The sequence below is a fragment of the Scylla paramamosain genome, chromosome 25, assembly GCF_035594125.1.
Source record: "Scylla paramamosain isolate STU-SP2022 chromosome 25, ASM3559412v1, whole genome shotgun sequence".
Classification (NCBI taxonomy): Eukaryota; Metazoa; Arthropoda; class Malacostraca; order Decapoda; family Portunidae; genus Scylla; species Scylla paramamosain.
In genome coordinates this window covers 582,501-597,500 of record NC_087175.1, presented here as the reverse complement: position 1 = coordinate 597,500, position 15,000 = coordinate 582,501, and the positions used below count along the sequence as shown (strand labels likewise).

Sequence of the window (15,000 nt, the reverse complement as noted above, 5' to 3'; positions counted from 1 at the left end):
CAGGTGAGTGACTTGGGACGCCTGCTGGACCAGATCGGGGACAGGCTGCCCAATCTTCGCTATCTCAGCCTACTGGGGAACAAGGCGTGCCCTGACCAACTGACGGGGGTGGGAAACGAGAGGGACTACAGAATATACAGGTGTGTGTGTGTGTGTGTGTGTGTGTGTGTGTGTGTGTGTGTGTGTGTGTGTGTGTGTGTGTGTGTGTGTGTGTGTGTGTGTGTGTGTGTGTGTGTGTGTGTGTGTGTTGGGGGAGGGAAGGAAACAAGTAATATTTCAACACACTAAACTAAATAAATAAACCACCTCCTCCTCCTCCTCCTCCTCCTCCTCCTCCTCCTCCTCCTCCTCCTCCTCCTCCTCCTCCTCCTCCTTCTCCTCTTCCTTTTTCTCTTCTGTTTTCACATTATTAAATCGAACCTCTTCTTCATTCCTTATTTCTTCTGTATAATACCCTCCTCCTCCTCCTCCTCCTCCTCCTCCTCCTCCTCTTCCTCCTCCTCTTCTCCCACAGAATGCACGTACTCCACCGCCTCCCCCATCTGCGTTTCCTAGATTCTACCGCCGTCAGGAGAAGCGAGGCGCGGGAGGCTAAGAGGAGGGGGCACTGGCCAGAGGGGGTCGTGCCACCTCCGCCCCGCCCCCCACCTGCTCCTCCTCCTCCTCCTCCCCCGTCATGGTAAGAGAGAGAGAGAGAGAGAGAGAGAATGTGTGTGTAATATACTTAACCGTGTATGTATGTATGTATGTATGTATGTATGTATGTATGTATGTACGTAGGTAAACATGCACTTATTAATATTACCACGTGCACAGGGGAAAGGGGGAGTGACCCTGAGCACGGCGCCTCCCCTCCAGCACAGCCTTCCCCCTCCCCCGTCACCACGCCCACGCACGCCTCCAAGGAGATGAACGGCACGGCAGCCACGCACGCCCACGCACGCCCTCATATCACAGGTAAGTGGGCGGGTGGCAGGTGAGACAATTTAGCAATATAAAGGTAGAAAGAGAAGTTAAATAAAATAATTAGCAGGTAAGGAGGGACAGGTAAGATTATAAGACAGGTAAGATAATTAACAGGTAGGACAGGTGAAAGGAGGAGCAGGTAAGGAGATTATACAGGTTACTTAGCTAGAAAGGACAGGTAAAATGATTAACATGACACAGGTAGGAAGGAAGGGACAGGTAAAGTTATTATTTGACAGGTACTAAAGTAATCAACAGGTGAATAAGTTTATTTGTCTATTTTTTTTTTTATTTATTTCTGTTCATGTTAGCTATTCATGTGATGTTTTGTGTCTATTTATTAATCTATCGACTAAAATTTATATCAACATTCTCTCTCTCTCTCTCTCTCTCTCTCTCTCTCTCTCTCTCTCTCTCTCTCTCTCTCTCTCTCTCTCTCTCTCTCTCTCTCTCACCCTTCATTTCAGATTCCCAGGGAGTGACGCCCCCCAGGTCTCCGTCCCCACGCCTTACAAGACACTGCTGAGGGACCCACGCCTCCACCGCCATCCCTCCATGCGGCCCCTTCCTCTCCCCCCCCCCCACACTCACCTGATTGTCGCGGCGATAGATACATAGATAGATAGATACATACATATATATATATCATGTATAAGAGTAAATAGATAAAGAAAAATATATATATATAATTATCTTTCTTCTTTTTTGGCTTCACTTTTTTTAATATAGTGTAAGTTATTATTGTTATTATTATTATTATTATTATTATTATTATTATTATTATTATTATTATTATTCATTGTTTTTATTTTATTTATTTATCTATTTATCTATCTTACTTTTCTATCTATTTTTTTCTTTTTTTTGAGCTGTAAACGAAATTATTACGCGACTCAAGTGTTTCTCTCTCTCTCTCTCTCTCTCTCTCTCTCTCTCTCTCTCTCTCTCTCTCTCTCTCTGATTCTTTTATCTTTTATTTATTTACTTTTTTTTTTCTCTGGCGAGCTAAAGGTTAAGTAATGTGTCAATAAGTGAAGTAATTACAGTGTTTTGGCTGAGTGGCGCTTTATTTTATTTTATTTTATTTTTATTTTTATTTTTTTTACGTATTCTTAAGGCTAGAGAAGAGATCCATTATTATTATTATTATTATTATTATTATTATTGTTGTTGTTGTTGTTATTACTTCTATTATTGTTACCATTATTATCAACATTATTATTGTTATTGTTATTGCAAACGTTTGATTACTTTTATTAATATTATGTTCTATTGTCACTTCATTGCGTTATTATTATTATTATTATTATTATTATTATTATTATTATTATTATATAATTATTGTTATTATTACTATTATTATTATCAAGCATGCTTATTTTAGTGTGTATTTTGTACATATATACATACATACAGACAAACAGACAGTCAGACAGCCACATACACATAGACAAACAGACAGCCACAAACACACAAACACTGACAGAAAGACAGACACACGGACAGACAAACAGACAGACACACGGACAGACAGGCAGACAAAACTCACTCGAATCATCACACACACACACACACTTACAAACTTAACTCATGAATGCATCTCTCTCTCTCTCTCTCTCTCTCTCTCTCTCTCTCTCTCTCTCTCTCTCTCTCTCTCTCTCTCTCTCTGCATGGAAGCAAAATATAAGTGTGTCTTTTGCACGATATTGATTTTTTTTTTTTTTTTTTTTTTGTGTGTGTTTTTTAGGCAGTGTTTTGTTGGTAATTATAATAAAGATTTGAAGTACAGTGTGTTTTACTGAACACTTTAGTAGTAGTAGTAGTAGTAGTAGTAGTAGTAGTAGTAGTAGTAATAGTAGTAGTAGTAGTTGTTGTTGTTGTTGTTAAATAAGGCTGAACAAGGCGAGATAGGCTAGACTAACTGATTGGCTAAAAGATTACCTAACTGACTAGCTGACTGATCATTTATACTTACAATCACTATTTAATAATAATAATGATAATAATAATAATAATAATAATAATAATAATAATAATAATAATAATAATAATAATAATAATAATAATAAAGAAGTTTCGAGGGAAGACGAACATGGGACGGGAGGTGCTGGAGGAAGGACAGGGAGTGAGAGGAAGAATTCTACATATATGTCTTCCTTGGCTGAGAGGCTGTTGAATGCAGAAATCTTGCTAATCTGTCACTAGAACCGTTAGAACACCCTTAAAAACTCATGTGTCACTTCAACTAGAGCCTTATGAGTGCAGAAATCTTGTTAATCTTGTCACTAGAACCGTTAGAACACCCTTAAAAACTCATGTGTCACTTCAACTAGAGCCTTATGAGTGCAGAAATCTTGTTAATCTGTCACTAGAACCGTAAAAACGTCCTTAAAATTCGTGTGTTACTTCAACTGGAGCCTTATGAGTGCAGAAATCTTGTTAATCTGTCACTAGAACCGTAAAAACGTCCTTAAAATTCGTGTTACTTCAACTAGAGCCTTATGAGTGCAGAAATCTTGTTAATCTGTCACTAGAACCGTAAAAACGTCCTTAAAATTCGTGTGTTACTTCAACTGGAGCCTTATGAGTGCAGAAATGCTGTTAATCTGTCACTAGAACCTTAAAAACACCCTTAAAAACACATGTACATTTAACTAGAGTCTTTGGAAAGAACGCAGTGGAGTTGCATCGCTGAGTTGGTTCAGAATACAAGCCAGGAAGAAGCCAGGACGTGCCTTTTTCCCCACTCGGCCTTCCACCTCTTGTGATCCTTGGTGGATTAACTCAATGCCATGTAAAGGCGTCCATGTGAAGGGCGACTGCTGACTTATAGGAAGGCCATCAGCTACAATAATTTACACCTTTCGGCTGTGCGCCTTCCCCCGGTCCTGTACAGTGAGACAGGGCAACACACACACACACACACACACATAACACAACAAAATGGTCTTAACTTACATGGTCTGCTTGCCTCCCCTCCACCTTCCTCCACACGCTCCCTGGGGTCCCATAGGAGGCGTGGCTTAAGTATCACGCCTACACGTTAAGGGGAAGGGCACTAAATTGATAAAAACAGTACACAGACGCACACCAAACTCATGCGCGGTCAACCCTTCTCTCTCTCTCTCTCTCTCTCTCTCTCGGTTCTTTCAAATGATCAGCTGATTTGGTGTGTTTATGTATGTTTTATTTATTTATTTATTTATTTATTTTATTTATTTATTTATTTATTTTTATTTATTTTTTTTATTTATATTTATTTATTTTTTTTTAGCGTTCTTTTCTGTGCCCGTTAAGTGTTTATGGTGGCCACACGCACGTACACACACACACACACACACACCTGTATACAAACATCCATCAGATGATGTGTGTTATGGGTTACGGCTGATGGTGGGGGGTGGTGGGGGTGGTGATGATGGTGTATGTGTGTGTGTGTGTGTTTGTGTGTGGTCCGGGGTGCGTATTTCCGAAGTGCATGTGAGTGATGGTGCCCCTGTGCATGACGGGCGGTCATATCTCCGAAATTGACCATATGATTTTCTCAAAAATAGTATTATTGTTATTCCCAGGAAAAGTCATCAGATTCCCACAGAGAACTTTCACTTAAGAGCAGAACAGAAATAAACCAACGGGGTGATGACAGGCGTCCAGACGCAGCAGCAGCAGGGTCAGGACACTCAGCACACCACCAGGGATGCCAGGCAGCAATTGTGATGATGATTGTGTCAGCAGACAGTTGCTGAGGGCAGGTCTGTTGACACCGCCACTCTTCACTCTCACCCAGTGTTGGCTCAGGGAAGCAAAAACCAGAGAGTAGAAAAATATGCATCTTTTATTTCATTTTTGTTGTGTAGAGGCAGACAACTGTGTATGACACAAGAATCAACTACATTATATATATTTTTTTTAGTTTTTGGCTCTTTGGGTTGTTGTCAAATGCCCGAGGCTTGGATAAATCCTTCACAATAACTTACACCTGTACACAGTACACTTAGCTACATAAAAAATATAATTGTATGAGGGGCGCGAGGCCGCCGCCCGGCCAGGGGCGCGCCGCCGCGGGGCGGGGCGGGGCTGCGCCGCCGCCGCCTGCCAATAAATAGTCCACAAAGCGGGGGGCGCACCAGAGCCGGCGCGGAGCGGCGCCCCATGCAGGAGTCGCCCCAAATAAGTATTAACTCAAAATAGTTATTTTTCTACACTAGCAGGAGCAGCAGTGGTGCGGGGAGGGCTTCACGGGGCGGGGCCGCCGCGACTCGTCGCCCCGCGGGGTGTCCGTCGCTCGGCGGCCCCGCTGCCCCCCGCGCTGCCACCACGCCCTGCCCGGGCACACTCCCGGCGCACCAGCCGCCACGCCTGCAGCACCCCGTGGGGCACTCAGGCGCAGCGCCCGACGGTCAACCCCCACAACAGATACTGTCCGAGGTTATCACAGCCTTGTGTCCGAGACACACCAGTGTTGCCTAACGCTATGTTGTGTGGGCGCCTCTGCTCCAGCACAGAACAATACTGACTAGGGACTAGCGGGGCGGCGCGGCAGCAGCAGCAGCAGCAGCCTGGCGCCGCCCACGGTTGCTCTATGGCCGGGCAGGACCCAAAGAGATTATTAGTACATAAATGGAAAAAGGTCATTACAGTATAACCTTAATTGTTATGGTTTTGTAAATTTTATGATTTTTTTGTACTTTTCTTGAAGGAGATGCTGAATAAAGCTACAGTACACTATTACATACATCCAATAAAGTAACTTTTTTTGTTGTTTTTCTTATTATTTTCCAGTAACGAGCGAGGAGCAAGCCTCCGCCACGGGCGGCCGGCGAGGCAGCCGCTGCCGCTGCCACCACCGGGCCACCAGGAAAGTAAAATAAAATCATGTCAGCCAAAGTTACTCCTTCACAATATCACTTAGATGGTCACTAAGTCACCAGAGACGGAGGAAGAAAACAGTACAGGGCGAGCGTTAAAAGCCAGCCAGGCAGGGGTGCTGGGCCCTCGCCTCTGCCGGCAGGGGTACGGGGCGTGTAATATGTATGCATGTATGCTTGTGTGTGTGTGTGTGTGTGTGTGTGTGTGTGTGTGTGTGTGTGTGTGTGTGTGTGTGTGTGTGTGTGTGTGTGTGTGTGTGTGTGTGTGTGTGTGTGTGTGTGTGTGTGTGTGTGTGTGTGTGTGTGTGTGTGTGTGTACGGGAGGGAGAGGACACCAGTGTGCAGTTACAAATAAATAGTCTTCATATATTATATCCTTATCACTTTTGTGCACGACAGGAGCAAGGGAACGTGTGTGTGTGTGTGTGTGTGTGTGTGTGTGTGTGTGTGTGTGTGTGTGTGTGTGTGTGTGTGTGTGTGTGTGTGTGTGTGTGTGTGTGTGTGTGTGTGTGTGTGTGTGTGTGTGTGTGTGTGTGTGTACACGGGGCAATGTCACCGGTGCACGGCTGGGCAGCATGGTGTGGAGTATGGGTTCGGGGGGAAGGAGGGAGGGGGGTGAAGGAAGGAGACAGGTGAGGGAAGAGAAGGCTAAAGACAGTACAAGCAAGAAACACCAAGACACAGGAAGGAAGGAAGGAGGGAGGGTGACGGGTGAGAAGAACCAGAAGGAGGAGGAGGAGGACAAGGAGGAGATAATCACACATCTTCCCTCCTCTCCTCTCCATTCCTCTCCTTCCTCTCTCCTTCCCTTGCAGTCCCGTCACCCTTCCCGTCCCTTCACAAACACACCGCTGAACAATCAAGGCAGACGTGACCCGTGACTCGAGTCGTCCCTGCCACACAAATCCAAGTCGCCCGCAGAAACAAACGCGGAAATCAAAAGTTCGCTGGTCATCCCCAAGAGACAGACAACTGCCTCTTTCTGGGACTAAGATGAATAAATAACATTATGCCAGTAACTGATTAACTGCCCCCATTCATTCCAGCTCCTCTTCCTCTTCCTCTAGTTCAGTGTGAGGGAGGTTTACAGAGTGAAGGAAACTGGATCAATATTAATTCCACCTTCTCCTCCTCTTGTTCAGTAAGTGAGAGGAGGTTTACAGAGTGTGAAGGCAAGAGAATCAACATTAACCACAGCTCCTCCTCCTCTTCCTCTTCCTCTTCAGTAAGTGAGGGGAGGTACAGATCAATATTAATTCTAGCTCCTCCTCCTCTTCCTCTTCCTCCTCAAGTTAAGTGAGAGGAGATACAGAGAACACCAGACCAACATCGATTCCTCCTCCTCCTCCTCCTCCTCTACAATAAGTAAGAGGAGGCACAAAAGGTCAGAGCAAAGAAAACGGAGACCAGCCCACCAGAGTATCAATAATTTGGGGGAAGGGGGGACTATGCCAGACGGTTGTGTTTACGGTTCAGCTGTGGGTAGGGAAGGAAGGCTGGGGATTTCTTGCTGTGGGGCGACTGCTGGCTGGGGGAGCGGCGAGGGGATTTGAGGGAAGCAGCCGGGGTGGGGAGTGGCGGGAACTCCTCATCGTAGTCATATTCCATCTCCTCCTCCTCCGATGAAGATGAAGAGGATACATACATCTCCGAACACTCGCTGTCCATCCTGTAGAGGGCAGATGAGGGGGTGGTTAGTGGTGGTGGTGGTGTTGGTAGAAGGAAGAGGATGAGAGAGAGGAAAGAACAAGAGGAGGAGGAGGAGGAAAGAAGAAAGACAAGAAGAAAGAAGGAAAGAACAAGAAAGAGAAGAGAAGAACAAGGAGGAGGAGGAGGAGGAGGAAAAAAAAGGAAGAAAAAGCAGAAGTAATTGTAGCAGTGATAGTGTAGTAGTAGTAGTAGTAGTAGTAGTAGTAGTAGTAGTAGTAGTAGTAGTAGTAGTAGTAGTAGTAGTAGTAGTAGTAGTAGTAGTAACAATTACATTCCTATCTTCACCAGCACTGTCATCATCATCTTGTCTTATCTGTGTGTTTGTTTACACACTTAACAACACTTTTTTTCCCACTACTTATCTATCACCACTGTCTCTCTACCACAACTAACTCTCTCTACCACTATTGTCTCTATCTACCACTATTGCCTCTCTATCTACCACTGTTGTCTCTTTACCACTATTCTCTCTTCCACAATCTTGTCTCTATTTACATTAGCTTCAGTTCAACACACTCCTAAACATAAGTGAGAGAGAGAGAGAGAGAGAGAGAGAGAGAGAGAGAGAGAGAGAGAGAGAGAGAGAGAGAGAGAGAGAGAGAGAGAGAGAGAGAGAGAGAGAGAGAGAGAGAGAGAGAGAGAGAGAGAGAGAGAGAGAGAGAGAGAACCAAAATCCTAAATGGTATCTCTTGACCAGCCCAGTGTCAATAACTTTCCCGTTAGCAACACATCAAAATAAACAAATAAAAACGAACATAAATAAATAAGAAGCAAAAATGACTAAACAATTTCTTCTCTTACTATGAAATACAACCACAAACCTTTAAATACCCAACTTTCCTAACTAAACCTTAAAAGAACACTATATTAATGTTTAAATACCCAACTTTCCTAACTAAACTTTAAAAAAAACACTATATTAATCATAAAAAAAAATTAAAAAAAAAGGAATAACTAATTTAAAACACAAGTCTACCCAGGGCACCCAAATACACAACTACAACACCTAAGAGAAAAAACAAGCACATAAATAACAATAAAAACCACCAACACCCCTTCTGCAGACACCACCCACAGGAACACCTACCGCCTGCGTATGATGGGAGGTCTGGCGGGCCCCTGACGCTCTGCAATGGTGGGTAGACGCGTAGTAAACTTGTCAGTGGGTCGCAGCTGCCGGAGCGTGCGATTGGACAGCTTCCACACAAGACGCTGGCGGTGCGGGGAATGGCGCTGGTTCTCATACTGGTCCATCAGCTCCCCGACCACCTTGCGACACTGCTCAAAGCTCTCGTACCCCACCTGCGGACAGTCGGGTGGGTCAGTGGGAGTCGGTGTGGATTACTGTGGGGTCATTGTGGAAACAGGCAAGATAAAGGCAATACAAAATTCTCAGGTCACTTATCAGGGTAAGGCAAGAAATAGTGGGTTCAAGCTTAATAAACTTAGATTAAAAGAAAAAGGAAGAACTGGTCCTCAAACAGTGGTGAAGAGTGCAAGATTCAATAATCAGGAGAGTAGACAGGTGGGGATGACAGGTGGAGACAAGTAGGTATGCTTAACACAGGGACTGCTATCTGTAAACCCAATGCCTCCTTGAATCAACCCTTATTTTCTCCAGTTCTAATGTTATCTAAATATACATTTCTTTATGATCCTTTTGTGTCCACTCAATGCATTTCTCTACAGTATGCTGAATGCCACTGGGTGAAAACAGAACCTAGTACAAGTGTTGTCATCTGTGGTAATGGTCGGTGAGGTAATAATGACACATCTGTGACTTACCTTACAGATGGCCTGCAGGTGGGCAATGCAGGCCTGGTGGACGTTGTGGTGCGCCGTGTCCTGCCCAAACTCCAGTGCCAGGAGGGCCAGGGCCAGCTCGGCGGGGCGGAACGTGGCAGCTGCCGCGTCACACCCAACGATCTCCAGCTTGTGGATGAGCGTGGTGAGGGTGCCCTGGGGGTGGGGCAGCGCCGAGGCCGGGCTGTGGGGTGGCAGGAGGGGGGCAGAGAGGTGGCCGTGGGCGGCATACAAGAGCCGCAGCAGGGTGAGGGGGGTGACAGGGGGCTGGCAACGCAGGTCGGTGTCCAGCTTGTCCAGAATGATGCGCTCCATCCTGGTGACGTCCCCGGAGGAACATTTGCACTGGGAGATGGTGGTGAGGTCGCGGGTGTCCGGCACCACCTGGGCCACCTCCCGCAGGTGTGCGTAACCTGGGGTGAACTGGCATGACAGGTGGAAGGCACTCACCGCGATGCAGGACAGGTGCTTCGGCTGGGCCTGCAAGTGGAGGGGTCTGTTAGGGTGTGTGTTAGGCTGTGTGTGTGTGTGTGTGTGTGTGTGTGTGTGTGTGTGTGTGTGTGTGTGTGTGTGTGTGTGTGTGTGTGTGTGTGTGTGTGTGTGTGTGTGTGTGTGTGTGTGTGTGTGTGTGTGTGTGTGTGAGTGTGTGTGTGTGTACATAAAGACATGACCTCAGTAATGCTCATGTTCCAAGCTTACCAGGAACATGACAGCACATTTTCTTGTTTGTCACCCAAGAAAAGCACACTCATGTGACATAAACTATCCCCTGTCACACACACACACACACACACACACACACACACACACACACACACACACACACACACACACACACACACACACACACACTTTGTCCATTCCTCATTCTAATACTTCTTCCTGTCATTCACTTCCCTCTCACTTCCTCTCTTGTTCTCTGTTCTCTTCTACACACACAAACACACAAACACAAACACCTAGTCCATTCCACTATCTAATCCTTCTTCCAGTCACACACACACACACACACACACACACACCTTCATACGCGTGAGGAAACGGTCCATAATGTTGACAGCGTTGAAGAAGGTGTCCGGGGGCAGGTCGTACCACACCTTGAGGCAGCGCAGCACGTGGGCAGACCCGTTCCTCATCCTCATACTGATCTCCCCGCCATCCTGCTGCAGGGGAGGATTGGTCAGACACCGCAGAACACAAAGGATGGACAAGGATGAATACAGGGATAGGGAGATATAATATTTGATAAGATAACAGGGTAGTAAATCACAAAGGAATGCAAAGGAAGGCCAAACAATACAGGGGAGATATAGAATGTTTGAGATGGCAAGGTGAATCATAACAGAATACAAAGGAAGATCAAATAATAGAGTGCAGAAATGTGTGTTGGATGAACAGGAGACAGCAAGGAATACAAAGGAAGATTAAACTGGCTTGGAGAAAGATGGAAACAATGACAAGAGCAGTGACAGATGAGATAATGATGATAAATCTTTAATTGCAGGATAGTGAAGGAGTAACAACAACAATAATCACAATGCTACAACATACATAATTACCTAAGTACTATGTCTTCTATCTTCACAACTTAAAAATGAATAATCTGCCAAACTGCAACAAGAAAAGGAAAAAAAAAGCATAAACTCAGATTACAACTTCCTAATATTTTGCCTCCAAACACACAAGGCTAAGTGTTTTTTCTGGGGTGTTTTTTTTCTATATTTTGTTAGTCACAGCTGAGTGGTCCCTTGTTGCCAGCCATGTATAGATTATCTCTCTCTCTCTCTCTCTCTCTCTCTCTCTCTCTCTCTCTCTCTCTCTGTCAACCTTTCACCTTTTGTTCTCGACTAAAAATACTTTCCTTCCTTCTCTCTCTCTCTCTCTCTCTCTCTCTCTCTCTCTCTCTCTCTCTCTCTCTCTCTCTCTAACAAGATAGCTTAGAAACCAAAGAAGCAACATTCATTGCAAAGAAAACACACACACACACACACACACACACACACACACACACACACAGCAAAGTGGAAGTTTACTAATCTAGCAATCTGACACCAAGCACTGTGTGTGTGTGTGTGTGTGTTATCACCGTCTCACCTCCTACCTTGCAATCAACACCACCACCACTACCACCACCACCACAACTACTACTACTACTACTACTACTACTACTATTACTACTACTACCACCACCACTGCCACCAACCTGCATGTACCAAAATTAATCTTCTCCCTTACCTCCCACATTGACAGATCACCCCCCCCCTCTCTCTCTCTCTCTCTCTCTCTCTCTCTCTCTCTCTCTCTCTCTCATCCTAGCTTTTTCAAAGACAACAATAAAGTAATACAAGAACAAATTACTTCTGCCCTTTGAAACAGTTGTAGTGACGGACAGAAGCCTTTCAGAACCCCACAGGATTTACTACAAGTTAGCAAGACCACAAAAACTAAAACATAATCTTTGGCCTTTGAAAAATGGCTCTAATACAGTTTTAATGAAAGGCAAGTTTGTTTATGTTAGCAAAACCACAAAAAACAAATTACATAGTCTTTTGGCCTTTGAAAAATAGTTCTAATGAAAGGCAAGCTCTCCAAAATACTTAATATAATTCAAATGAAAGACAAACCTCCTTAAAGACTAAATAGGTTTGTTTAAGTTAGCAAAATCACAAGAACTAAATATCTGCCCTTTGAAAAACAGGTGTAATGCAGGTACATTGAGAAACAGAAGGGTTGGCAGACCAGGAGAGCTAATTCAAATCATCTTTCCCTCTGAATTCAACATTTTTATCTTCTGAAAAGTTCTCATATGAGGCAGAACCTTTTCAAAACAGTGTGAGGTTTGTTGGGCCATGAGAAGTGAATTAAAACATCTCTGCCCTTTCAAATATACTTTAAAAATGAGATCTTAGCTTTCCAAAACACTGGAAAGAGTTTGTATGAGGCTGCCAAGATCACAAGCATCCTTACCAACATGCTTCCAAAATGAGATCTAAGCTTTTGAAAACACTAGAAAACTGTACTGTAAGCTGCCAAGATCACAAGAACCTAACTGAAGCCTTTCCCTTAGTACTTAACATCTCGTCTCAAAAAAAATAAAATAAATAAATAAATAAATAAATAAAATAAAGAGTTGTAATGTTGTTCTAGTAAGACAGAAGCTTTTCGAAACGTAAGAAATTAGTAATAGGTCTAGTAGAGGCGGGAAGACCACTACTACAACACCGGACCACAAGACCCAACCAAAGCCCGCCACGAGACCAACATAACCCAAACACGTGATTTTCAAACTTTCAAGGCCGCAGCTGCCACCCTTGCCACAACCCGCCAAGCTCTGTTCTGCCTTGTACGCGAAGCTATGGGAAGGAATGACAAAGAACGGCATCTATTTTTTTTTTTTTTCGTTTATATTTCCTGTGGTACTTATTTATTTATTTATTTATTTATTATTATTATTATTATTATTATGCTTTAGCTGGGGTTACTGTTTCGCGCCAAAATATATACGTGCAGTGTATGGCCTTGAGTCAGTTTGTATAATGAAATCTATTGAGTCCAGTCTCTCTCTCTCTCTCTCTCTCTCTCTCTCTCTCTCTCTCTCTCTCTCTCTCTCTCTCTCAATGATGGATGTGTTTGTCTAGGCAGCAAAGATGTTTGTTTTATAACCGTACTTACTAGTGTAGTAGTAGTAGTAGTAGTAGTATAACGAAGAAGTTGCAGTAGTAGCAATAGCAGAATATTGTAACACCAGTAGTAGTAGTAGTAGTAGTAGTAGTAGTAGACTTAGCCAGTTAGTAACAGCCCAGAGCAACACCATTACCAACTCTACTAACCTAACCCTACCTAACCCATACCCTACTACTAATGCCCTACCGTTACGCCACCACCCCTAACACACACACACACACACACACACACACACACACACACACACACACACACACACACACACACATCATCATCATCATCATCATCATCATCATCATCACTTTACAGAACATATCGCCTCTTTTGTTACATTATGGGTACTTTTGCGAATGCGCGGTTGCCAAAAATAAACAGACGTCATTTTGTTCAGGAGGAGGAGGAGGAGGAGCGAGGAAGGGATGTTGCGTTATGTTGGCAGCACTGACACTGGCGCAGAGAGAGAGAGAGAGAGGCCCAGTATAGGTGTATTAAGTAGTGGTGTGTGTGTGTGTGTGTGTGTGTGTTGTTGCTATTCTAGTTTATCTCGTCATACACTCCTACACACACACACACACACACACACACACACATGCACGCAACCGCCCTTCTCACATTCAATACAAAATACGAACTATTCTCACACACACACAACTTGTGGAGAGAGAGAGAGAGAGAGAGAGAGAGAGAGAGAGAGAGAGAGAGAGAGAGAGAGAGAGAGAGAGAGAGAGAGAGAGAGAGAGAGAGAGAGAGAGAGAGAGAGAGAGGAAACGGAAAAGAAGAGATAAAGATGGTGGAGACATGAGAGAGAGAGAGAGAGAGAGAGAGAGAGAGAGAGAGAGAGAGAGAGAGAGAGAGAGAGAGAGAGAGAGAGAGAGAGAGAGAGAGATAACTGGTATATAAAAAAGAATAGAAAGAACTGAGAAAAAAGACGAAAAAATGAATGAATGAATGAATGAATAAATAAATAAATAAATAAATAAGTAGTTATACACGACACAAACACAACAACAAAGAGGAGGAGGAGGCGGTGATGGTGGTGGTTGGGAAGACTGGCTGGGTTGGGAGGGGGTGTGGCTTGACTGTCTGTCTGGCTGAGAGAGAGAGAGAGAGAGAGAGAGAGAGAGAGAGAGAGAGAGAGAGAGAGAGAGAGAGAGAGAGAGAGAGAGAGAGACGACGGGGTGGGCGGGGAGAGAGGATGGGGGAGGGGGGAGGGGGAAGGCTTCCTCCGACGTTGGCTGGGACGCTCGCTCACCAGCCGCCGTCACCTCTCTCTCTCTCTCTCTCTCTCTCTCTCTCTCTCGACCGTCGCGGCCTGCCTGCCCTTTAAATTTGAATATGGAAGCTTGACAAGGGCGCCTCTCTCTCTCTCTCTCTCTCTCTCTCTCTCTCTCTCTCTCTCTAAGTTTGACAGATGTTTCTCGCATGAGCGGAAAATTAAGCACGCGCGCACACACAGCAAGAGAGAGAGAGAGAGAGAGAGAGAGAGAGAGAGAGAGAGAGAGAGAGAGAGAGAGAGAGAGAGAGAGAGAGAGAGAGAGAGAGAGAGAGAGAGAGAAAGAGAGGTCTTCACACTCAAAACACACAAACACAACATGCAGAAAAAGCAAAAACTCATTATTTTCCTTTTCTTTTTTCCTACCTGTGATTGCGTCATCCAACACTCACCACCTCACCTCACCCGACCAGGCAGCACGCACACACACACACACACACACACACACACACAACGGATATCGCTTCCTCTGCACTGATAACAAACATACATACGTCATACAAAGGGCATGTTGCAGAATACAGGGATTTCTCAAGTGTATGATAACTCTCTCTCTCTCTCTCTCTCTCTCTCTCTCTCTCTCTCTCTCTCTCTCTCTCTCTCTATCGGTTTTCTTTACGTTAATAATACACGACTGACAAAATCGATAGCCAGCTGTCCAGAGAGAGAGAGAGAGAGAGAGAGAGAGAGAGAGAG

General features: G+C 44.5%; 2 protein-coding genes across 4 annotated transcripts in view; one reads left to right on the top strand and one right to left on the bottom strand.

Moving 5' to 3' along the window:
* Positions 1-2,754, top strand: part of LOC135113052 (leucine-rich melanocyte differentiation-associated protein-like) — a 13,878-nt gene extending 11,124 nt beyond the window's left edge. For both annotated transcript variants that reach the window (XM_064027990.1, XM_064027991.1), the window contains 4 exons: positions 4-140; positions 515-679; positions 817-957; positions 1,434-2,754. In XM_064027990.1, the coding sequence (XP_063884060.1) occupies positions 4-140; positions 515-679; positions 817-832 (318 nt within the window). In that variant the 3' untranslated portion in view covers positions 833-957; positions 1,434-2,754. The remainder of the gene's footprint in view (positions 1-3; positions 141-514; positions 680-816; positions 958-1,433) is intronic.
* A 3,270-nt stretch (positions 2,755-6,024) lies between these two features.
* Positions 6,025-15,000, bottom strand: part of LOC135113051 (cyclin G-like) — a 12,680-nt gene continuing 3,704 nt past the window's right edge. The window contains exons 3-6 of one of the 2 annotated variants that reach the window (XM_064027988.1): positions 10,370-10,507; positions 9,330-9,827; positions 8,632-8,846; positions 6,025-7,503 (exon numbers count right to left, since the gene is read on the bottom strand). In XM_064027988.1, coding sequence (XP_063884058.1) covers positions 7,281-7,503; positions 8,632-8,846; positions 9,330-9,827; positions 10,370-10,507 — 1,074 coding nt within the window. In that variant the 3' untranslated portion in view covers positions 6,025-7,280. Of the gene's footprint in view, positions 7,504-8,631; positions 8,847-9,329; positions 9,828-10,369; positions 10,511-15,000 lie in introns of both variants that reach the window. The other variant, XM_064027987.1, reaches the window with a different exon arrangement.